Consider the following 23,633-nt stretch of genomic DNA (forward strand, 5'->3'; position numbering starts at 1 on the left):
TTTGGTAATTGCAGCCTTGTAGAGTGCTGCCGATCTCTCGTCTTCGCAGGCGATCAACTTTACATTGCCCTGGTACCACCCTGCATCTGTGCAATCGGGTGGCGGGCCTGGGTTTTCGTCCAGCACTTTCAAGGCCACTGATGCAAGGGCCCGTCTTACCAGACCCCATTGGTTTCTTGGGATCCTACCGCCTTCAACGCTATGGTCGATGACACCAATGATCTTCCGATTCTTTACCACTTCCGCAAAGGATCTCGACCATGTGCCGCGGTTGGTTACCTTAGCCTTCTTGCTCGCTGGTTGAGCTGACTCCATCGACCTCTCTTGCTTGTTGCTGTGGCTGGTGGTCATAGCGATGTCGAAGTCTGGGATAATTGCCTTTGCCCAGGCTATGTCCTCTTGGATTTTCAGGTAATCCAATTTCGATGTCTGATCCTCCCGTATCGGATTGGTGGCCAGCCGTTTGAGGATCCTAGAAGCCTTTCTTCTTTCAAGAGGTTGTAAGGACCTTTTCATGGGCTGGGATAAAACTCAGTCCGGCCAGGGTCCTCTACAGTTAAATTTGTAGAAAAGTGTTGGGACGAAACTGGACGGGGAGTTGCCGCGGGGATTTGTGGGGAAAGGAGGCCAGAGTATCCGCGTTGCACCGAGTAAGCAGCTCTAGCGCAACACGGCACCCGAAAGGTATAGTGGAGGGCGGGGCTGCTCCCGGCGAAAATACTAACGAAACGAGCGGCGTAGCCGATCCCTGAGAAAATACCAACAAAACTGGACGGCGTGGCCGTTCCCCCTGGATGTGCGACTCACAAGCTACTGGGGTAGGGGGTAGGGATCCGAGGGGAGGATGGCCGGAGGCGACCCTTCCCTGTGCTCCCTGTGGTCGATCGAGTGGTCGTTTGCACTGAGTAAGCTTCTCTGGCGCAACACGATTCCCGACCGGCACAGATCACTGCACGTGGCTCGCGACTACCTAAACCGTATTTGGGGCGGGGTTCCCAGGAGAGGGTGGCCAGAGGCGATCCTTTCCTATGCTCCTTGTGGGCGATCGGGTGGTCGTTTGCACTGAGTAAGCAGCTCTGGCGCAACACGATTCCCGACCGGCACAAATCACTGCACGTGGCTCGCGCCTACCTAAACCGTAATTGGGGCGGGGTTCCCATTAGAGGGTGGCCAGATGCGATCCTTTCCTATGCTCCTTGTGGGCGATCGGGTGGTCGTTTGCACTGAGTAAGCAGCTCTGGCGCAACACGATTCCCGACCGGCACAAATCACTGCACGTGGCGCACGCCTACCTAAACCGTAATTGGGGCGGGGTTCCCAGGAGAGGGTGGCCAGAGGCGATCCTTTCCTATGCTCCTTGTGGACGATCGGGTGGTCGTTTGCACTGAGTAAGCAGCTCTGGCGCAACACGATTCCCGACCGGCACAAATCACTGCACGTGGGTTCCCGAAAAATGCACAAATTCACACGGACACATACTTCTTCATTCTCTCTTGTCTTTATTATTCGCTAGTACTACTACTACTACCCCTACTCGCACTCAGTCTGATCGCTATTGTCTGTCCCACTTACTCCTTGGATCCGGCGTGCCGACGCTCGTGCCGCTGTACCACTCCGGGTTGAAGTCCGCTCCTAGGTCTGATTGCCTTGGCTGCCAATCGAGAATGAGAGCGAGCTTCCGCCCTTGCGGCCGCATGTAAACCCGGCTTGCAGGGTTTCTTCGTTTCCCAACACAGTTTTTTATCGAACCTCCCGCCTATCGCTATCGGCACTATCAGCTGTTGGCCCTCGGTCGACCAACACTGGGTGGTTTTCCAGCCCTGGTGCGCGCAAATATTTAAATCGGATAAGCTTAGCTTCTAGTTTGAACTTAAATAAATTGCCTTCGTGGCGTAACGACTTATATTATAATTATATTATATATTATATCTTATAAATAAATGGCCTTCGTGGCGTAATCTCCAATTGTATGCCTTCGTGGCGGAAAGAATAGAAATGGAGAAATGTGGAGGGTGTGTTTCACGCATCCTCACACCCCCTCCTTTCTTCGGCGTGGTTAGGCGGAGGGAAACGATCACCTCCCGCCCGGCGGTGATGGTGACTCGGAACCGATGACCCTCGATCTGGCGCAGGTAGCGCACCCTCCGTCGATCCTGCTCCTGGATGGATGCGACTAGGGCTGTAGGCAGTCGTCGCTGGTGGGTGTCTACCCTCCAGCCGACTGGGGCGACGATCCACTGGGCCATAACTTGTCCAGCGTCCGGACACTCCCGGAGGGCTTGCAGGACCTCATCCTCCTCTTCCTTGCTGAGGAACAATTTCAGGTCCGGTTCACAGCCCAGCTCGCTTGGTGCGATCGTGCGGCCGGGAGTTTGCGGTACGGCGCGCGCAGAGGTGCCCAGGCCCGGCGATATTGGGTGCGGCGATCGCTGGCTGTGCGGTCGAAACATCCCTTCCGGGGTTCGTGGGGAGCTTTGCAAACGTCCGGGCGTTCGCGGTAGCGGACTGGTATTGTGGCTTCCACCTCCTGGGGGTGACGTCCGTCGCGGCGTTCTGGGAGATGCCCGTCGGGGGCCGCTCTGGTGGTGATCCGGGCGATGCCTCTGGTATGGCCGGCGGTGGCGGGTCTACGAAACCCTGGGGAGCGTTTCCTCCGACTCCTGGGTCCTGGCCAGCAGCGGGTCCTGCGTCCTCCTCGTTGGCGTCGTCCTCCTCCTCGTTGGCTTCGTCCTCCTCCTCGTTGGCTTCGTCCTCCTCCTCGTTGGCTTCGTCGGAACCGTGCCCGGAGCTGAGTCTCCTCCCGACGTCGGCTTCCCCAGGCTCTGGGTTGACGTAGCCGCCGTAGTCCTCCCAGGCCCGGTTGGCTTCGTCGATGACCGGCTGTTGGGGCGCGCGAAGTTGCCCGGCTCCAAAGCGACCGTCCATCGCCACGGAGGAGTCATCGGAAGACATCGGGCTTCCCGTGGGGCATCGTTCGGCTTCCCGCCGGCATTGCTCAAGGTAGCCGGGTGCGAACGCGTGGTGCTCCTGGCTCTGGATCCAAGCATCCACCGAACGGTGAACTGTTGTCGTCCCCGGTTCGCCGGATTTGAAGACCTGCAGCCGTGCCAAACGGACCACCGTGGGTGCTGTCGGGTCGTCGTCCTCGTCCCCCGATGCTCCAACTGCAAACACCGCAGGTGGCTCGCCGCTAACTGCGATGCTTGCGTCCGGCGACCACGGCACGGTGGAGATGGAGTCGCCGTTACGAGCTTCGCGTGACTGTAGGCTGAGGATTGGGCTGAAGCTGGGCGGTGTGGGGCTCCGGTCTGACAGGACCGAGTCCCGGCTGGGGGGTGCGCCGTCGTTGGTATCCGTGTCCGAGTCACGGTGGTCGACCGGTTGGTAGACCCCTGCGACGAAGTTTGGGTAGAAAGGCTCCATCCTGTTGTTGTAGTTCCGATCTGTAAATTGCTAGAAAATTAGCCTAGGCCTACGTTCCTTACTTGCCCTGCCTGAGTGCGAAGATCGACTTATCTAGTGGGTACAACTCTCAGCTTAACCTAGTTTTTTACTAAAGTTATTACTGCGATGGGTACATTCGTCGACTCCCTTATTTTGGGCACGCGCTCTCTCCGGTGGCTTCTTCCGGGTCCCCCAGCTGGTCACTGCGTTGGTGGTACTCCTTCAGGTCGCCTACTCCTGCTGTTCGCCTCTTCCTGTTTTCCATATGTTGTATCCTGACGATATTCGGGGAGAGGAACTTCAGCACCTTAAATGGCCCCGAGTACTTAGGAGCAAGCTTCGCGCTAAAGCCTTCGCTGGCCTTTGACAGGTGGTGGAGGCGGACCATAACCTGTGATCCGAGCTGAGGTCTCCACTCGCGACGTCGCAAATTGTAGTGGCGGCCTTGTTCCTGAGAAGCCATCTGGTTGGTTTCCACTGCGACAACGTTGTATTTGCCCTTCCGATAGAGGACGGTAAACTGGTATTGTTGCAGCTCCAGAGCCCACCGGGCTATACGGCCCGTGGGGTTTTCAATCGAGTTCAACCACTTGAGAGCGAGGTGATCCGTAATCACGTCAAACTGGTAGCCCTCCAAGTAGCGGCGTAGCTTCCGCGTGGCCCAAACTATGGCGAGGCACTCCTTTTCGGTAGTGGAGTAGTTTTCCTCGGCTCGCTCGAGGCGTCGACTTACGTAGGCGATGACCTTCTCCTCTCCATCGATGCTCTGAGTGAGGACTGCTCCAAGTCCTGCATCACTTGCATCCGTCTGAAGCTGGAACTTGTATTCAAAATTTGGGCAGGCCAGTACCGGTGCGGCCGTTAGTCTGGCTTTGAGTGTCTCGAATGCCTGCTGTTGGAGCTCCTCCCAGCTCCACTTGACCCCCTTCCTGAGGAGTCGGGACATGGGCTGAACGATGGAGGCGAAATCCTGGACGAAGCGTCGATACCAAGATGCGATGCCCAAATGGCGACGGAGTTCCTTGACGTTGGTTGGCGGGCGTAGTCCCTGGATAGCAGCTATCTTATCTGGGTCCGTCCTGATGCCTTCTTCGCTGATCAAGTGGCCTAAGTATACCAGCTTTTTCTGGAAAAACTTGCACTTGCCTGGATTCAGCCGAAACTTTGCTTCCCGCAGTCGTCGGAAGACTTCCCTGAGATTCCTGGCATGTTCCTCCCACGTCGCCCCGATGACGATGATGTCATCCAAGTAGGCAAAGGCGTGGGGTTCCATATCCGGCCCGATGACGCTGTCAAGGGCTCGCTGGAACGTTGCTGGGGCAGAACGCAGTCCAAAGGGCATGACTTTCCAGTGGAAGAGTCCACGCCCAGGGACGGTGAAAGCCGTGCATTCGCGGCTTCCTTCCGCCATAGGGATCTGCCAGTATCCATTCTTAAGATCCAGCGTTAAGATGAACCGGGCGTTCCCTAGCCGCTCCAATATGTGGTTGATTCGTGGGAGTGGGTACGCATCGGGTATGGAATGTGCGTTGAGTTGTCGATAGTCGACGCACATCCGCATATCCCCTGTCTTCTTCCGCACGAGCACCAGCGGGGCACTGTGCGGGCTACGGGAGGGCTCGATTCGGTCGTCTCGTAATAGCTCGTCCAACTGCTGATTGATTATTCTCTGCATGGCGGGGTTCTTTGGATAATACCGCTGACTGGGCTGGCAGCTGATATACACCGATTTTCCGTTGTGGTTCCCCAGGCCCAGGTGAGGTGGCTGGTTTGCGCGTGTGAGTTTCCACCGTTGTGGTGGCCAACAGGGCGCTCGTGGAGGGGCGTCGAAACGGGTTCTTCTCCTTTGCCGTGGCGGCGTCCGCCTGCGGTTGTAGGCCGTATCTGTTCTCCGTGGTGATGCAGGTTCCCGCGGTGTCGCCTGACGGGTTCCTTGACAACGGGAGTCCCGAGGGGTCAGGACTTGTCTTCCGCACTGGCGCGTTTGGCTTTATGTGAGTCCTCGGAGCAGGCTTTGGAACTGTTTTAGTCACCCCCTCGGTGCCTTGCAATGATTGCGGCGTACCGGGTGTGCTTGGGGATTGCGCGGTTGCGGCCGTAGGAGTCGCCCGCGTATCTGGGGTTGGTTCTACCTTCCGGGTGGCAGGTGGGGCTAGTTGCAAGCAGACTTGCCCGCAGATTAGAGTTGCGCTGATGGCGCAGAGAAAGTCGATGCCCAAAATCACTTCATCCAGGATCGTTGGCAGGACTAGTAGCGTCAGCCCGATCTGTCGGTCGTTTAAGCCGACTTGCGCCCGGAGGGCCTTGGTCACCTCTTTCTGGGATCCATCCGCCAGAGAGATGCGGGAGCGAACTTCTCTGCTGTTTCTTCCTGAGTCTAGGCGCTTGGCGATCGCTTCGCTGACAAAGCTTCGCGAGGCTCCTGTGTCAATTGTTGCCGAGAAAGGTTGTCCCTCGATGGTAACATTGGCAACAATTCGCCCCCCGCCAGGCGGAGTGGGGAATCTAGTGATGGGGGAGCACCGAGTGGGTCACCGCGGGCTCCCGACGTGGGCGGCGACCCTGGCCGTTTTCCGTCCGGCGGCAGCAGTCGATGGTACGGATGCTTCGTTTCCCACAGCATTCGTGTAAAGTGTCCAATTTCTCCGCAGCGGTGACAAGCTCGGCCGACGTCAACCGGTGGTTCCGCTTCCTGGGCGATCATCCCGTTGGATATCGCCGGCCTCCTAGGTCCAGAGGGCGTTGGAGCGAGAAAGTTCTGGGGTCCAGGTGTGGGTCTTCCGCTGCTCTCCCTGCCGGAATTCCAGCTTGCGGTTGGAATTAGGGCTGCATGTCGAACGGGGTCTCGATCCCGTGCGATTTCGAACGCAGTTGCCAGTTGGGTAAGCCCCTCTAGTGAGGAGAACTCTCGTCGCCTTATGAAAAGCTGGTACTCCGGCATCAAATTCTCGTAGATCCGCTCGAGCTCCTGGCCTAGTGAGTACTTGGCGCGTTGCATCATCAGGCGTAATTCCACTACGTATATTTTGAAGGCCTCGCCCACTTGTTGTTGCCTGGTCCGGATGGCATCTTCTAGGCTCTGGTAGTACCGCGGAGGCAAGAAAAACTCCAGAAACTCTCTCCGGAAAGTTTCCCATGGCTCGGTGTGCATTTGGTATGCCCGGTACCAGCCTTTGGCGCGGCCTGAGAGAAGTCCAATGACGGCCCTCGGTATGTCACTCGTTCTCACATTGTAGGCAGTGGCACCTTCCTCGATGCGTTCTATAAAATGAACGGGGTCTGACTGTCCGTCAAACAGTACGCCCCATCCTCGCAGTTTCTCGGCGAACACGGCCGCGGATATAGGGCTGTGCGGAAGATGGGCGGCTGGGTTGGCGGCCGGTATCTCCCGTCCAGGGCTTTTCCGTAGGTTCCCTAAGCAGGGCACGGGAAGCGTGTGGTCCTCAATTCCGGGCATCGGTGAGGTGGCCCGACTGGTGGACGTCCTCTGGGTGGGTGCTTCCGGGTATATTGCCTCCAGTGCGGCAAAGCGCTCTCGTAGAGCCGGGCTGTGGTCTCCTCCTCCGATGAAGGATGCCAATCGTGGTCGTAGCTCGTCTACTTGGCCGTTCGGGTCAAGTCCAAACTCTTTTAGCAGAGCCTGCAGCTCGTCCTTCCGGCGGTAGGCGATCCACCTGACCCCCATGTTTGCGGTCGTGGAATCACCCCCGGATGCGGTGAAAAACCTGTCCTCTTCCAGTCCAGCAGCTGCCGGATCTGGCTTTGATTCTGCGTCCTCTGACGTTTTCTTTCCCGAGACACTGGGCATACGCGCGGTGGCGCTGCCGATGGCTCTGCTGGGGATCACTCGGTGAGCGCTCCTAGTGGCACTGGCTGACCGATGTGGTTGCGGCTAGCGCTCCCGTTGACGCTCGGTGAGTGCGGCTGGTGAGCGGCGGCGCTGATCGTTGGGCGCTCCTGGTGGCGCTCGTAGCGTGGCTAGTGACCACGTATCCGGCGCGGTCGGCGCTGCTGAGGGCGCGGCTGGGCGCTGCTGATGGGCGCTGCTGTGGGCGCTGCTGGTGGCGCTCGGTGGGCACTCGGTAGGCACTCGGTGGGTGCTGCTGGTGGTGCAAATGACGCCGCCCGATGGGCGCTGAACGCTGCGGAGGGCGCGGGGCCGCTCGTTGCGCGCTCCTGGTGACGCTCGTTGTGTGGCTGGTGACCACGTGTCCGGCGCTGTTGGCGCTGCAGGTGGCGCTCTGTGGGCACCTGATGGCCACGTGGGTGGCACTGCACGGCGCGGAACGCTGCTGGGTCTGCGCTGCTGATGGCGCAGCTGGCGGCGCGGGTGACGCTGCTGAGGGCGCGGTGGCCGCGCTGTGCGTGCTCCTGGTGGGCACGTGGGTGGGTGCCGCTGGTGGTGAACTGACGCCGATCGCTGGGCGCTTGTTGGGCGCTCCTGGGCCGCTCTGTGGGCGCTGCACGGGGCGCAGTATGCGCTTGACGGCTTCGTGGGAGACCACGTGGCTATGTGACGCTCCGGGAGTGGGTTGGCATTGCTTACTCTAACTATTCCTGCGGTCTCCTATCTTTCTCTAAATCTCGTCTACTGGACATGGGTCTTTAGGCCATGCGGTTGGTGGTAAAAACCCAACTCTCCTGAAGGATATCTAGTCGTCCTTATTCGTCCCTGTTCGGGCGCCAAACTGTAAGGACCTTTTTCATGGGCTGGGATAAAACTCAGTCCGGCCAGGGTCCTCTACAGTTAAATTTGTAGAAAAGTGTTGGGACGAAACTGGACGGGGAGTTGCCGCGGGGATTTGTGGGGAAAGGAGGCCAGAGTATCCGCGTTGCACCGAGTAAGCAGCTCTAGCGCAACACGGCACACGAAAGGTATAGTGGAGGGCGGGGCTGCTCCCGGCGAAAATACTAACGAAACGAGCGGCGTAGCCGATCCCTGAGAAAATACCAACAAAACTGGACGGCGTGGCCGTTCCCCCTGGATGTGCGACTCACAAGCTACTGGGGTAGGGGGGTAGGGATCCGAGGGGAGGATGGCCGGAGGCGACCCTTCCCTGTGCTCCCTGTGGTCGATCGAGTGGTCGTTTGCACTGAGTAAGCTTCTCTGGCGCAACACGATTCCCGACCGGCACAGATCACTGCACGTGGCTCGCGACTACCTAAACCGTATTTGGGGCGGGGTTCAGAGGAGAGGGTGGCCAGAGGCGAGGGGTAGGGATCCGAGGGGAGGATGGCCGGAGGCGACCCTTCCCTGTGCTCCCTGTGGTCGATCGAGTGGTCGTTTGCACTGAGTAAGCTTCTCTGGCGCAACACGATTCCCGACCGGCACAGATCACTGCACGTGGCTCGCGACTACCTAAACCGTATTTGGGGCGGGGTTCAGAGGAGAGGGTGGCCAGAGGCGATCCTCTAAGCAGCTCTGGCGCAAAACGATTCCCGACCGGCACAAATCACTGCACGTGGCGCGCGCCTACCTAAACCGTAATTGGGGCGGGGTTCCCAGGATAGGGTGGCCAGAGGCGATCCTTTCCTATGCTCCTTGTGGACGATCGGGTGGTCGTGTGCACTGAGTAAGCAGCTCTGGCGCAACACGATTCCCGACCGGCACAAATCACTGCACGTGGGTTCCCGAAAAATGCACAAATTCACACGGACACATACTTCTTCATTCTCTCTTGTCTTTATTATTCGCTAGTACTACTACTACTACCCCTACTCGCACTCAGTCTGATCGCTATTGTCTGTCCCACTTACTCCTTGGATCCGGCGTGCCGACGCTCGTGCCGCTGTACCACTCCGTGTTGAAGTCCGCTCCTAGGTTTGAACTTAAATAAATTGCCTTCGTGGCGTAACGACTTATATTATAATTATATTATATATTATAACTTATAAATAAATGGCCTTCGTGGCGTAATCTCCAATTGTATGCCTTCGTGGCGGAAAGAATAGAAATGGCGAAATGTGGAGGGTGTGTTTCACGCATCCTCACAAGGTCCTGCCTGGTTAGGTGGTACCCTCTTAAACTCCTTTGCCCTGGTACTCACCACGAGACCGGCCTTAGCGCTACCCTCAGGTTGGAGTGGCTGGTTAGCCACACCTACGGTGGTGGGAGGCTTGGGCTTGTCGCTATGGCGAGTTGTGCTTAGCCGGCTGCGTTGTTCGCTGGCCTTGGCAGGGGTAGACGTCACGTGGACTGGGGTAGTCAGAGCCGTGATCTTGCTCTTTCTTTCGTCGTTGGTTACGACTTCCGACTTTATAAGAGTGTCGGGCTCTTGTCTTGTGCAGTCCTTTAGTTTTGTATTTGTTAAATTCTCCATGTTAATTCCCACGAGCTGCGGAGAAAGGACAGGTCCACCCGGGCAGGGATCCGCCGTACCCGGGTAAGGCTGAATTAGAGCAGGCGGTCGCCACTTGCCTGAGCTCACCGTTTGAGACTGAGTTATTTGATGACTCGGGCTCCCAGCCAGATTGAGTCTCGGCACGGTACGAGTGACACCTCCTCTCCGACATATATATATATAAATCTATATATTATTTATAAAAATTATAAATAATAACAATAATATAAATATCTGATAAAAATTATAAATAAAATAATATATAAAAAATAAACTTTTTACATTTATTATTGTTGTAAATAAATATTAGTTCAATTAGATTTTAGTTAAATTTAATAATTATGTTTATAACTACTAATTTTTTATAAATTTATTAAATTTTATTACTAAATAATTTTATATAGTTTTATAAATAATACTTATTAATATAAAAAATTTTGTCTATTAATTTAAATCTGTAATTAATTTCATTAATATTATTGATTAGTAAAATTCATTGATTAATAATTTGTTTTAATCACTTAGTCTGATTTTTTATTCCCCTATAAATATAATTTAATAAAAATTTATAAAATTGTATCTATATAATACAAATATAAATGTATTTATTTACATTAATTAATTTTATATAGATAAATATTTATAATTATATTATATAAATCATACTTTATTATTATATTAATAATAAAATAATTTATTAATTATATAAATTAATTATATTAAAATAATTTATTTCAGTAAATTTATAATAATACAAAAAAATAATAATTATGAAATATTCATAAATAAAATAATTAAATTAATTATTCCAAATTTTATAAATAAAATAAATTTTTAACTTTTACATTTAAATTAGAAAAAAAACCCTTTTATTTTAAATTTTTTGTATCCTAAGTTCAAGATTAATAGATAATCTATATATATAAATACTAAATATAAATTCATATGGTTAACAATTACAATAAAAAATTTCGCAATCCAAAAAAAAAAAATCTATATTCAAATATATATCTAACATTCTTGGATTTATATAAATTAAATAACTATTTAATTAATTATTATAAATTTATAAATTTATAAATTTATATATTGTTGATAATTTTTATTACATATATATATATAAAGAAAACATTTAGTTATTAAATTTATTTAATTAATAATAATACAAATTACACTAAAATGTGTTATCTAATAAAAATGTATTAATAATTTTAAGCTGTAATTTTAAAAAAATTTAATAGTAAATGAATAAAATAAAAAAAATTAGGATTTTTTATTATTAATGAATTGCCTGATAAAAAGTGTTACCTTGATAGGGTAAATCATGCAGTTTTCTGCATTCTTTGACTGATTTATATGTTATTAGTAATAAAGATTTTATATTTAATAGAACTAAACTATTTCTAAAAGTATCAACCAAACTAATAGCCTTCAAAGCTTAAAATAAAGGGTGTTCCTCTAAGCCTTAGTAAAATTTTACTCCTTCAAAATTGAAGTTTGATGTCATTATTGACTATAAGGCCATTTAATTGATTTTATTAAGAAGAATAACTCTAATAAATAGATTTACAATCTATCGCCTAGACTTCAGCCACTTAATCCAATCGTGAAAATGATTATTTTCTAAAAATTATAAAGATATTGGAACTCTATATTTTATTTTTGGAGCTTGAGCCGGAATAGTAGGAACATCTCTAAGAATTTTAATTCGAGCTGAATTAGATCATCCAGGAGCATTAATTGGAGATGATCAGATTTATAATATAATTGTTACTGCACATGCTTTTATTATAATTTTTTTTATAGTAATACCAAATATAATTGGATGGTTTGGAAATTTATTAGTTCCAATAATATTAGGAGCCCCAGATATGGTATTCCCACGAATAAATAATATAAGATTTTGATTCCTGCCTCCTGCTCTTTCTTTATTAGTGAGAAGAATGGTTGAAAACGGAGCTGGAATAGGTTGGACTGTTTCTTCAATTTTAGGAACTGTAAATTTAATCACAACTGTAATTAATATGCGATCAACTGGTATTACACTAGACCGAATACCTTTATTTGTTTGTTCAGTTGTAATTACTGCTTTATTACTTTTATTATCTGCACCAGTACTAGCTGGAGCTATTACTATACTATCAACAGATCGAAATTTAAACACATCATTTTTTGACCCAGCAGGAGGAGGAGATCCTATTTTATACCAACATTTACTTTGAACTTTATATTTTAATTCTACTAGGACTTGGAATAATTTCTCATATTATTAGTCAAGAATCTGGGAAGAAGGAAACTTTTGGTTCTTTAGGAATAATTTATGAAATACTCGCAATTGGATTATTAAGATTTATTGTATGGTGAGCCCATATATTTACAGTAGGAATAGACGTAGACACTCGAGCTTATTTTACTTCAGCAACTATAATTATTGCTGTACCGACTGGAATTAAAATTTTCAGATGATTAGCAACTTTACATGGAACTCAACTTTCATATTCCCCAGCTATTCTATGAGCTTTAGGATTTGTATTTTTATTTACAGTAGGAGGATTGACAGGGGTAGAACTAGCTAATTCATCAGTCGATATTATCTTACATGACACCTATTATGTAGTAGCTCATTTTCATTATTTTATTATGTATTCGCTATTATAGCAGGATTTATACATTGATACCCTTTATTTACTGGGTTAACATTAAACGCTATTTATTTATTTATTTATATAATGCTAACAAGTAATTGTAAACTAAATGCTAGCAGTGGTCATGAGTTATAGCAGCTATAGGCCTTCAGCTCGTCTGGTTTAGTATAATTTCATTTTGTTTTCTATTGTCTATTTGAATCTAGCCTATTTTCTACATGGTTAGATATTTACAGTGTTTTATTTTTATGCTTGTTTTTGATTTAATTTTTATTTTATTAAAATTTAATTTTATTAATAATTTTAACTTTGATCAGGAAGTTTGAGATGATGTTGAAGTTGTCGATTGTGGGGTTAGCTATACATAGGATGGGATCAAGGTTGTGGAAGGATTGAGGAGAGGGAGGGGCAAAAACATATTATATGTTGGATATTTATGCGTGCGATGTTGCACAATGGGCACAAATTGTTTTTAGCCGTGTCCAGGTAGTGGGCATTGGTTAAGTTTGTGTGTCCTAGTCTGAGTCTGTTTATTTTTATTTGTTGCCTCCTGCTCAAGGGAGAGTTTTTATGAAGGGAGTTTGACGTGGATGATTTGGCAATTTGTTGATACCAGTAAGATGTTGAATTAAGAATGTTTGTTTGTTTATCTTGTAGTTCTTTTTTTTAAGAACTGTGTAATGTCGTTAGAGTTGTTGTTGGCAGTAAGGGTTAGTGGAAGTTTAGATGCCAGTTTGGCTGCCTCGTCTGCGTTTTCATTACCTACGAGTCTTATGTGGCTAGGTACCCAGACCAGAGATATTTTAGGGAAGTGTTTAGTGACTAGGTTTCTGACTGAGGTGGCATAGTGCGAATGGTTGTTTTGGTTGGTGATCGAGGAGATGGAGGAGAGGGAGTCTGTGCATATAACATGTTTGCCTGGCATCTTTACGCGAGAGGACTGAGGAATAGAAAGGCAGAAGTCGCAGTTTGATCGTTGCTGTTTCGGTTGTGATGCTGTAGGTTTTTATGCCGCCAGATTTGGAGCCGTCGGTATAGACGAAGTTATGGTTGGGGTACGAGGATTTGAGGGTGCAAAAGAGTTGATGGAAAATGGTTGGTGGTGTTGTATATTTATTGTATTTAGATAGGTGGTGCTGGTTGCTTTAATAATGCTATCCATGTTAAATGTTTTGCATTTATTGTTTTTGATTGGGAGGTAAGGAATTAATTTGGATTTGGATGATTGTATTACGCGGTCTATTGTGCTGGAGTATCTATGGTGTCTTTTAGTCGATTTGGTAAGCTTTTTTAAGGGTGTGTCGATGGATTTTAAAAGGTTTTTGGCTAGTTTTCCAGTTAAGAAGTCTCGCTTGTGTTCTATGGGACATATGTTGGCTTCTAATAGAAGGTTGTTTATTGGGGTGGAACGGAATGCTCCAAGACCTACTCTTATTGCTGAATTGAGGGAAGTTTTAATTTTGTTTAATTGTGATTTGGGTGCGTGTCCATAAATTGGAAGGCAGTAGTCTATCTTGGAAATAGTGAGTGATTTTATGACTTGGATGAGAAAGGCGGTGTTGGTGTTGTATTTGTGGGACGAAAGGTGCTTTACTATGCCTAATGGCTTGGACAGATCGGCTTTTAACTTGGCTTTGTGAGTGTTTCATTTTTATCTTTTGTTGATTGTGAGTCCTAGTATTTTGAGGGTGTCGGTGGTTGGTATAGTGGTGTCTCCTGTTAGTATCTTAGCGTTGCAGTTGTGTTTCCGGCAGATATGAAGTATCTGGCATTTGTCTTTGGAAAGGACTGAACCTGAGTGTGTGCTACACTCGTCGATTTGGTTAAAGGTGTCTATTAAGTTCGTTGTGGGGTGTTAGTGTCAGCGTAAGCGCTGAACTTTATTTCTCTTGGGATAGAGATGATGCTGGTAAGGGAGTTGTAGGCTATGAGGAATAAAATGACAGAGATTGGAGAGCCTTGCGGGATCCCATTGTTAAGAGGGAAGGTATTGGAGAGATAGGTGTCGGATTTGACTATTATTTTCCTATTTGTCATGAAGTTTTTGACGTAGTTGATTATACGAGCACCTATTTTCCAAACGTGTAGTTGCTGTATGACTGTAAGTATGCCAATTTTGTCGAAAGCCTTAGTGAAGTCGAGTGAAATAATTGTTAGGTGTTTCTTGAGGGCAATGGATCTGGAGGCTAGGTGGTCTTCATAAAGTAGACTGTCTAGTACAGATTTGCCTCTTTTAAGGCCGAATTGGCTGTTGTGAATGAGTTCGTTATTTAGAACGAACCACCACAACCTCTTTGCAACTATTTTGTCGAGGATTTTGGCTAGGCATGAGTTCAGAGATATGGGTCTGTAAGATTTTATGTCCGTTTGAGGTTTATGTGGTTTCAAGATGGGTAGGACCAGGCTGAGTTTAAATGATTGGGGGATATGTGAAGAGAGTATTTCATTGTAGAGGTTCATAATTCTTTGTTTAAAAGTTGTCGGCAAGTATTTTATCATGCAGTAAGATATGCGGTCGTGACCTGGAGTTCTACCTTTCACAGTGTTAAGTGCTGAGGAGAATTCTATGAACGTTATGTCCTTTTCGATTTCTATTGCCGTTTTGGTAGGGATGTAGTTTGGGGTAGGATTAAGGAGTTCTTTGTTGAGGCGGAAGGCTGAGGAGAAGTTTTGGTCGGCGGCTTCTTCTGACCAGGTTTGACCAAAAGAGTTAGCGATTAAGGCAGTGGATGTTTTTTTGGGGGTATAGCCCACATAGTCTTTTGATTTGCCCATGTTTTTTTTGGGTTTGAGTATGGATTAATGTCGGAGGTAAATTGTTGAATACTGTTTTTTTGGCATCTCTGATGGATCTTTGCATTGGATTTTTTATACTCAATAATGTTATGTGTGTTAAATTCTCTATTGAGTTTCCTCCATTTTTTTGTTGCTGTTCCACCAGGGAACGGTGCGGGGTTGGGTAAAGGTGGAGTTTTGGGGTATGGATATGTGAGCGCTACGAATAAGAATTTTTTTGATAGTAGCAGCTTCTTGGTTGACATTTAGACTATGGAAGCTTTCCGAGCTAAAACTGGTGATTTTTTCCTTGAATAGGTTTCAATCTGCATCTTTTAGTTTAAATGAGGGTTTTGCGATAAAGGTTGGGACAGTTTGGTTGCGTAATATTGAAATTAGTATGGGAAAGTGGTCGCTGCCATGAAGGTCGTCTAACACTTCCCAGGAGATTTCTGGAGCTATACTGGCGGAGGCGAAGGATAGATCAATGTGTCTGTATGTGTTGTACGTTGAGAAGTGAGTTGGAGATTTGTCGTTTAGTAGTATGTAGTTAGAGCGGTCGATGTAGTTGGCTAAAGTCCTTCCCCTTTTGTTGGATTTTGGTGAGCCCCAATAAGGGTGCCAGCTATTGAAGTCACCCAACACTACGGTTTGGGCGTTCGGGGAATCAAGAACATTTGCCAAGTGGTTTGCGTTGAAGGGCTTGGAGGGGGATATATAGGCTGAGATAATGTTAAATTTGGATTTGGACTGTATGGAAACTCCGCGTCAAAGTCTGAGCTTACGGAGATTTCGTTCTGGGGTATGGAATTGTGAATTAGAAGGGCGGTGCCTCCAAAACTATTATGGTGTAGTTTATTGGTGTAGGAAGGGAGCAAAGGTTTGTAATGTGTGTTTCTTGGAGGGCAATAATTTGTGGGTTATAGGATTTAGCAAGTACTTGTAGATCTATATAATTGTTTCTGTAACCGTGTATATTCCATTGTATAATTTTAAGCATTGGCTTTCAGATTTAAAGTTTAAATAAGTTTTAAAGTTAAGTTAGTGTTTTGCTAACTTATTATCTAATTAGTTATAATTAGATTATTTAGGTAGTTTGCTTATGGGGTTGGTGTTGGGGATACATGTTTTTTCAGATTTGTCTTTAGCCTTAAGTGGTTTAGTTGGGAGGTTGGACTTGTCTTTTGTTTGGGATCTGAGCTTACGATCTGTTTCAGGGATGAGTCTTCTATTTTGGTTGCGATTAGTGGAGTCAGTTGTGTCCATGTCTTCTTCCGATGTATAGGCCGATTGTTGTGGGATTTCCTGTTTATTTGAGTGGAGGTCGTCATAGTTGGTGATTTTCCTATTTTGACGGAGTGTTGTTTGTTGTATGCATTGATGTTGTGGGTTAAGGTTGTTGTTGGAGGGTTCTAGAGTAAGTTGTTGGTTGATGTGTTTGGCGTTGATCGTAAATGCTTAGTGCGGTTTTGAAATCAACTCTTAATATTGTTTTAATGGCAACGATTTCTTTCTGCTTAATGAATGTTGGGCATTGTTTGTCGAGTTGGGAGTGATTGTTTTGAATGTTGGCGTTGTGTTTACAATTTGAGCAGGACTTTGGATTGGTACAATTTTCGTCGTCTGGGGTGTGGGGTTCCGAACAATTGTTGCATACTTTTGGGCTTTTGCAGTATTTGAGTGGGTGTCCAAATCTTTGGCAGTTTCGGCATTTGAGAGGTCTAGGTATATGAGGACGTACATGGACACGTTCATATCCTATCATTATTGTTGATGGTAGTGGTTTTGTTGCAAATGTTAAGATTGTCAGACCAGATTCCTGTAGGAGGTTGTTCTTGAATTAAAAGATCATTTCGACTTCAATTACTTTTTGCGAGCTCAGTTCTTTTAGTATGTCTTCTTTTTCTATGTTACGTAGATCGTTATAGTATATAACTCCTTTTGAAGTGTTGAGTGTTTTGTGTTCGGATGAGCTGACAAGGAAGTTGTGGAATTGGGTAAGCCTGAGCAGTCTTTGTGCTTGGATTACGCCTTTGGTTTTAACTAATAGCTTTCCATCTCTGGTTTTTTTGACCGATTCAACTTCACCACCGCAATGGAAATCAATTACTTTCTTGATAATAAAGGGAGACACATTTTCAAAAGATTGGTTATCTTGGCGAGAAATTATGATATATTTAGGTTCAATTAATGCATATTTATCCCATAGTACTGGGTTACTTAGGTCCGGTGGTAGCATTGCTTGTTCACTTGGGCTACTGCCCGGTGCACTTGCTTTGTAACGGTTCTGTTAGGGTTTTTTGTTTTTGGATTTTTGGTGAAGTATGCTTTGTGCTTTTATTTGTTTTTTGAAAATTTGGATTGATTTGTTGTTGTTAACTGTTGGTTTTGGCGAGGTGATCTCTGTAGCACGTCTGTCTTCTATGAAGTTTGGACTGGTACTGAACGCTAAATGATTAAAAAGTCAACTTATTATTATATTTATTGGGGTAAATTTAACATTTTTCCCTCAACACTTGTTAGGACTAGCTGGAATACTCCGATTATCCTGATGCTTACACAACTTGAAATGTAGTGTCAACTATTGGGTCTTCTATTTCGTTATTGGGAATTTTATTTTTTTTATATTATTTGAGAAAGTTTAGTTTCCCAACGACAAGTAATTTATCCAATTCAATTAAATTCATCTATTGAATGATACCAAAATACTCCACCAGCTGAACATAGCTCTTATGAATTACCACTTTTAACAAATTAATTTCTAATATGGCAGATTAGTGCAATGGATTTAAGGTCCATATATAAAGTATTTTACTTTTATTAGAAAATTAATGTCTAAATGAGCTAATTTAGGTTTACAAGATAGAGCTTCTCCTTTAATAGAACAATTAATTTTTTTCCATGATCACGCATTATTAATTTTAGTAATAATTACTGTATTAGTTGGATATTTAATACTTATATTATTTTAAGTAACTGTTAACCGATTTCTTTTACATGGACAACTAATCGAAATAATTTGAACTATTCTACCAGCAATTATTTTATTATTTATTGTTCTTCCTTCTTTAATTTTATTATATTTATTAAATGAAATTAATGAACCTTCAGTAACTTTAAAAAGAAGTGGTCATCAATGATACTGAAGCTATGAATATTCAGATTTTAATAATATTGAATTTGACTCATACAAAATTCCTACAAATGAATTGGAAACTGATGGATTTCGATTACTAGACGTTTGTGCACAAATTGTTTTACCTATAAATTCACAAATTCGAATTTTAGTAACAGCTGCTGATGTTATTCATTCTTGAACAGTCCCAGCTTTAGGTGTAAAGGTTGATGGAACTCCAGGTCGTTTAAACCAAACAAATTTTTTTATTAACCCACCAGGCTTATTTTATGGTCAATATTCAGAAATTTGTGGAGCTAATCATAGATTTATATCAATTGTTATTGAAAGTGCTCCTGTAAATTATTTTATTAAATGAATTTCTAGTAATAATTCTTCATTAGATGACTGAAAGCAAGTACTGGCCTCTTAAACCACTTTATAGTAAATAAGCACTTACTTCTAATGAAAAAAAAATTAGTTAAAAAAATAACACTAGTATGTCAAACTAAAATTATTAATATTTTTAAATCCCACAAATAGCCCCAATTAGATGACAATTATTATTCATTATTTTTTCTATCACATTATTATATTTTGTTCTATTTATTATTAATCTTATATACCAACTTCTCCTAAGCAAATGAATTAAAAAATATTAATTTAAATTCAATAAATTGAAAATGATAACAAATTTATTTTCTGTATTTGACCCGTTAGCTATTTTTAGTTTATCATTAAATTGATTAAGAACATTCTTAGGACTTTTAATATTTCCATCAATTTATTGACTTATAGTGTAACGAACTGATTTTGTGTGTCTGCTCGCTACGAGATTCGTGCGGCTAGCTCAGAAGATTGTGCGTTCGTCCCACCAAATTTATATGACGTGATTGCCCGTAGATCAGTGAGAAAAAAAAGGGTTCAAATGGTAACAGAGGGATTTATTCTCGTGGTATTAGTACAGCGGGTGTGTGGCTGGGCCGGCTTCGGTATCTCTTGGCTCTGGTTCCGCCGGCTGCTGGCGCTCTTCTTTCTGGCTCCTCGACGCGTTGACTCGTCCTCCTCTGGATCCTGGGTCTCGGGACGCTCGTAGTGGCCGCCTCTGCTTGCTTGCCGACGCGTTGCCTCGGGGTCGCTTGTTGCGCCTTAGACCCGCAGAGAGTTCGGCCTTGTGGGCTTAGGGAAGCGTCACCGTTCTCAGACTAGGGTGAACAAGCCTTGCTCTCCAGGCCGACGCCTTTCGAGGCAATACCTGTCCCTTGCTCTGTCCCGGACGGTCCCGCTAGGTTCTTGCTCAGTTCGCGCTGACAGTCGAGGCTGCCGCCCGGAGGCTGTCTAGCGGTCCACTTCGCTTTACGCCTAGCGCAGACGAACGTTCCACCCGGCTTTACCCTAATGCGTGACGTCCGTGACGCTCCTGCGCTCCCCAATGAGCTCCGCGCGGCGATGGTAACGTGGCTGCCGGAAATGTCTGCTGGTGTCGCTGTCGATGTCCTCTGCACTGTCTTGTGACCAGTATCTCGTCGTTCTGGCGCTCGGGGAGCTGGGCGGTCGCTGCTCGGGAACTTCGCCGGTAATCGCAGGGCTCTCCAGGCTGCCGCCTCTTGAAACCGCAAATCGATCTACCGCTCGTCCGTCACGCCAGGACCTGCTTGGTCGGGCAAGGTACGCTGGGTCGCAGGCAACCTTCCTCCCCAAGCTGTCGGCTCTTCGTCGTAGGACTCTTTTGCTTGTCTCTGACAGACCCGCCGGGCGACTCGCCAGGGTGTGGTCGTGACAAAGTTAGAAAACAAACGCCTTGACTTAGCCGCGTGATGCCTTCCAGAACTCAGCCACCTGTGTCTCAATTCGGAGATTCCTGATGTCCTAATCCCGAACGTCTCGACGTGGCGATCTTGCTCCTTGTATGCTTCCCACGGCGCTGCTTCCGACGACTCGCTTGGTTGTAGCTCCCTCGTAGATTATTTGCTTGACTGACTGTTTACTTGGTACTTTAACTGATCTTGAAGGTTTGACTCCTCGTGATCGACTGATCCAGCTGCCAGCGCTCTGCGGCCTTATATAGGGCTTCCGGGAACCGTTATTTCCCTTTTGCGCACGGCCCGCTGGATCTCTCCACTCTGGGTCCAAAGTCCGTGCCTCCTGGTTGACCCACTTGTCATTCACGAACCGCTTTCCATCGATGCTCCGCCCACTGCTACAGTCCCGCTGATCCCCGTGCCGCTTGTGGCACGCCTGTGTGCCGCTCCACTGCCGCGATGTGGCACTTTCTCTCCCGGTCCAAAGTTCACGGGAGAGTCCAAAGTCCGGTGGAGTTCCGTTATCCCCTTTTGCACACGGCACTCTTGCTCTGCCCGCGAAGTCTCCATTCTCTCTCGATCTCCATCGTTGGTCTCCAATCTCTCTCGCTCTCCTTCATTGGTCTCCAAACTCTCTCGCTCTCCTTCGTTGGTCTCCAAACTCTCTCGATCTCCACCCTTGGTCTCCAAACTCTCTCGTTCTCCTCGCCGCGCCGTTACTACGCGAATTCGCCGCGTATCTGGTAAGCGGCCGGCCATCTGCTGCTGCTTCTATTTGTGGGGAGTTATTCAACTCCTCACATTCCCCCCTTACTTCGGGAAACATTTTAGACTGGTTCCTACTCTCCGGCGTTTCCTTGCTTATCCCAGCCTTCGAGTCCTTGTGATTCCCGCGGCGCTCCCCCGTTGCTCCCTCGATGCTCCCTCGACGCTCTTAACTCCTTTCAGTTTCCACAGCGCTGGTCATCCTCCTCGTAGCAACTTTAAATCTCCCGCGCCGATATTTCCCGTGTTTCCACTGGGACATCGATAATCATGGGCTATCGATCCCCAGCTCGCTGCTCATTGCTGCGTCTCACTCCTTTCCATGTTTCCTCCGCCTGGTCACACCATTCGTGCGTGATCGATATTTGTTCGCATATCGATACCGACGGTGCGGCGTTGCCATCTGCTCGTTGCGATATTTCCACCTTGGCCGATATTTCCATTGTCATGTGCCCATCGATCGCACTATCGTCCAGTGCCAATCGATCGCCTATCGAGGCGCCCCCTTCCCTGGCTCGTGGTGATTTTGCAATTTATCATGGGTAAGTTCCTTTTGCATTTCCTCTACTCCTTATCCTTCTCTCTCCTTTCGTCCTCTCTCGCCCTTCACTCGTCCTCTATCGGCTGCATCGGACTCCATATTGGCAGCTCTCGAGAGCGGGTGCGGAGAGGACTTCGCATTCATTTTGCAACCGGGACAGCAGGTAAGTAATTGACGTTCATTTCTTCTTCCTGTACTAAGACCATTTGACTTACAGGTTGCTGGAGTGGCCCATGCATGCCCCGTTCTTCTTCCAGCCACCCCCAATCAAACTCTTGGCCCCGTACCCCTTCTCTTGTTGCTTGGGAAAACCCTTGTGTTGTTTTTTGTGATTTTTTTTCGTTTATTTATTGCGTGAAAACCCGGATGCCCGCGACTCCGAGCCTCACCCGGTACCTCCTCCCGCCTTCGCAGACCAGGACGCAACGCCTGCCGCCCTTCCGCCGTGCCGTCGCGACCGCGGGTGCCTCCTCAATTCCCACCGGCCACTCGCTCCTGGCGACCTCGCGCCAACCGCCTTCTTCCGGGGCCGAAACTTGCCGCATGAACTGCGGCCGCGGGCGCGTCGATCCGGGGTTCGAAGCTTGACGCTGCAACGTCGGTCTTTAGATGGCCGGTGGCTCGGGCCACACCCACGGTCCCTTCTCCAGCGACTCCGCCTCCCCCGTCGCTGCCGTCGTCGCCGGTGTTGGCGGGCCCGTGCTTGGTGTCGGCGGAACCCACGCATCCTGCCGGCCTCTCGTCCGGGGATCCCGAGGATTCACCTTGTGGACGCCCTCCTCCCATATCCTGGGCTCCTCCCTCGTCGGTACCGTCGCGGGCCCCTCGGGCCACGTCCATACCACCGTCTGCTGTCGCCACCGCACTCCCTCGCCCACAAACGCACGCGTGCTGTGGCTTACGTGCGCGGCCGGCACCTCCGTCCGCACCACCGACGGCTCCTCCGCCCGTGCCTGGTGGACTTCCTCCTCCTGCGGTTGTGGCATCGGCTGCGCGGTCGACTCCTCGCTTGGCGTCTGCTCCTCCGGTCGTTGTGGCTCCGTGCATCGCGGCGTGGGTGGCCGGGCCGGCCTCCACGGCGGCGTGGCCAACGGTGCTCCTCCGTCGCCGTCTCGAGCGTCGTCTGTGAGCCACCCCCCTTGTAGAGGGGAGTGGGTGGTATCTCTGGCAACCACCGCGGAGGGGATGGCGAGCATGGCTCGTCCCCATCCTCGCTCCTCGGGCTGGGCTCCTCGGCTGCGTATCTGGGGGTGAGTGGCACCTCCCACGAATCCTCCGCCGGTGCCTCCCACAGCCGTCGCTCCTCTTCCTCCGCCTCTCGCAAGCGGGCATGCCACCGCGCTGCCGCCGCCTCGTGGTCCTGCCGCCGCCGCGTCTGCCATCTCGCCTCCTCCTCCGTCGACCGTTGCTGCTCCTCGTCCGACGGCTCCCGGTCTCGGAACCGCTTCCGAGACTCCTCGGTGGCCCGACAGACCTCCTCCGAGTGGCTCCTCGGGAGTTCCGCTCCTCCGACGTTCGTCGTCCCGCGTGGTATCCGTCCGCCCGCCGCCGCCTTCCGGAGTCGCCACTCCCTCTCCTCGACGGCGGGATAGCCGATCACCTCCACGTCGCTGTCGGAGCTCACCGCGGGTTCCGGTGCGGAGTCCTCGTCTCGGGTCCGCTCCAGGGCCCGCCGCGGAGCTCGGGTAGGCCGAGTCTTCGACCATCCTTGCCCCGGGCGGGTTTTCTGTAGGGCCGCCATCCTCCTGCGCACCTAGGATCTTGTGACGCGTGTGCTCATCTTGGTTTCCTGACTTGTAATGCTCGACCGTCACCAGGCTCCCCATACATGAAAACTCGGTTCCGCGCCTTCCTTTTGCCCGATACCGTTATGTCCTTTCCTTGGGGCGCTCGCTCTCTTACGGTACAGCTCTCTTTGCTGTGCCGTCTTCCGTCTTTCTTCGTAAACCACAAGTTGTACTCCCTCAGATCACCGTGGCACTCTGGATGCTGCGGTTCGTTGTACCTCTCGGTTCCGTAACCAACTTGCTTGAGACCCTACCTTGATCACCCTTGGTGAGTATCCTTGGAAGTTGTCCTTGGGCCTACACCTTGCTTCGGGGCTTTCGTGGTTGGTATCCTTGGTATCCTTGGGACATTATAAGGGTATCCTTGAGGTGTCTTTTGAGTACTATTGGGGTATCCTTGGGTATCCTTGGGGTATCA

At 48.2% G+C, this 23,633-nt stretch overlaps 1 protein-coding gene across 1 annotated transcript; it reads right to left on the bottom strand.

The window, feature by feature from the left end:
- Nucleotides 1–7,304: 7,304 nt before the first annotated feature.
- On the bottom strand, nucleotides 7,305–23,169 carry LOC139354383 (5E5 antigen-like). Its single transcript, XM_070998608.1, has 4 exons — nucleotides 22,604–23,169; nucleotides 21,911–22,551; nucleotides 9,202–9,286; nucleotides 7,305–7,953 (listed from the first exon to the last, which is right to left on the bottom strand). The coding sequence occupies exons 1-4, from the start codon at nucleotides 23,167–23,169 to the stop codon at nucleotides 7,305–7,307; spliced, it is 1,941 nt and encodes a 646-aa protein (XP_070854709.1).
- Between the last annotated feature and the right edge of the window lie 464 nt (nucleotides 23,170–23,633).

Source organism: Drosophila suzukii (genome assembly GCF_043229965.1).
Source record: "Drosophila suzukii chromosome 2 unlocalized genomic scaffold, CBGP_Dsuzu_IsoJpt1.0 scf_2c, whole genome shotgun sequence".
NCBI classification, from domain to species: domain Eukaryota; kingdom Metazoa; phylum Arthropoda; class Insecta; order Diptera; family Drosophilidae; genus Drosophila; species Drosophila suzukii.

Bases quoted from the DNA above. Each gene is read 5' to 3' on its own strand.
- LOC139354383 (XM_070998608.1), bottom strand. From the start codon at position 23,169: ATGGCGGCCCTACAGAAAACCCGCCCGGGGCAAGGATGGTCGAAGACT. The intron at 22,552-22,603 runs GTGGTTGCCAGA...GGTGGCTCACAG, and splicing joins TGCTCGCCATCCCCTCCGCG to ACGACGCTCGAGACGGCGAC. The intron at 9,287-21,910 runs GTGGGAATTGAG...TACGCCACGAAG, and splicing joins TCGCCAGGAGCGAGTGGCCG to GCAATTTATTTAAGTTCAAA.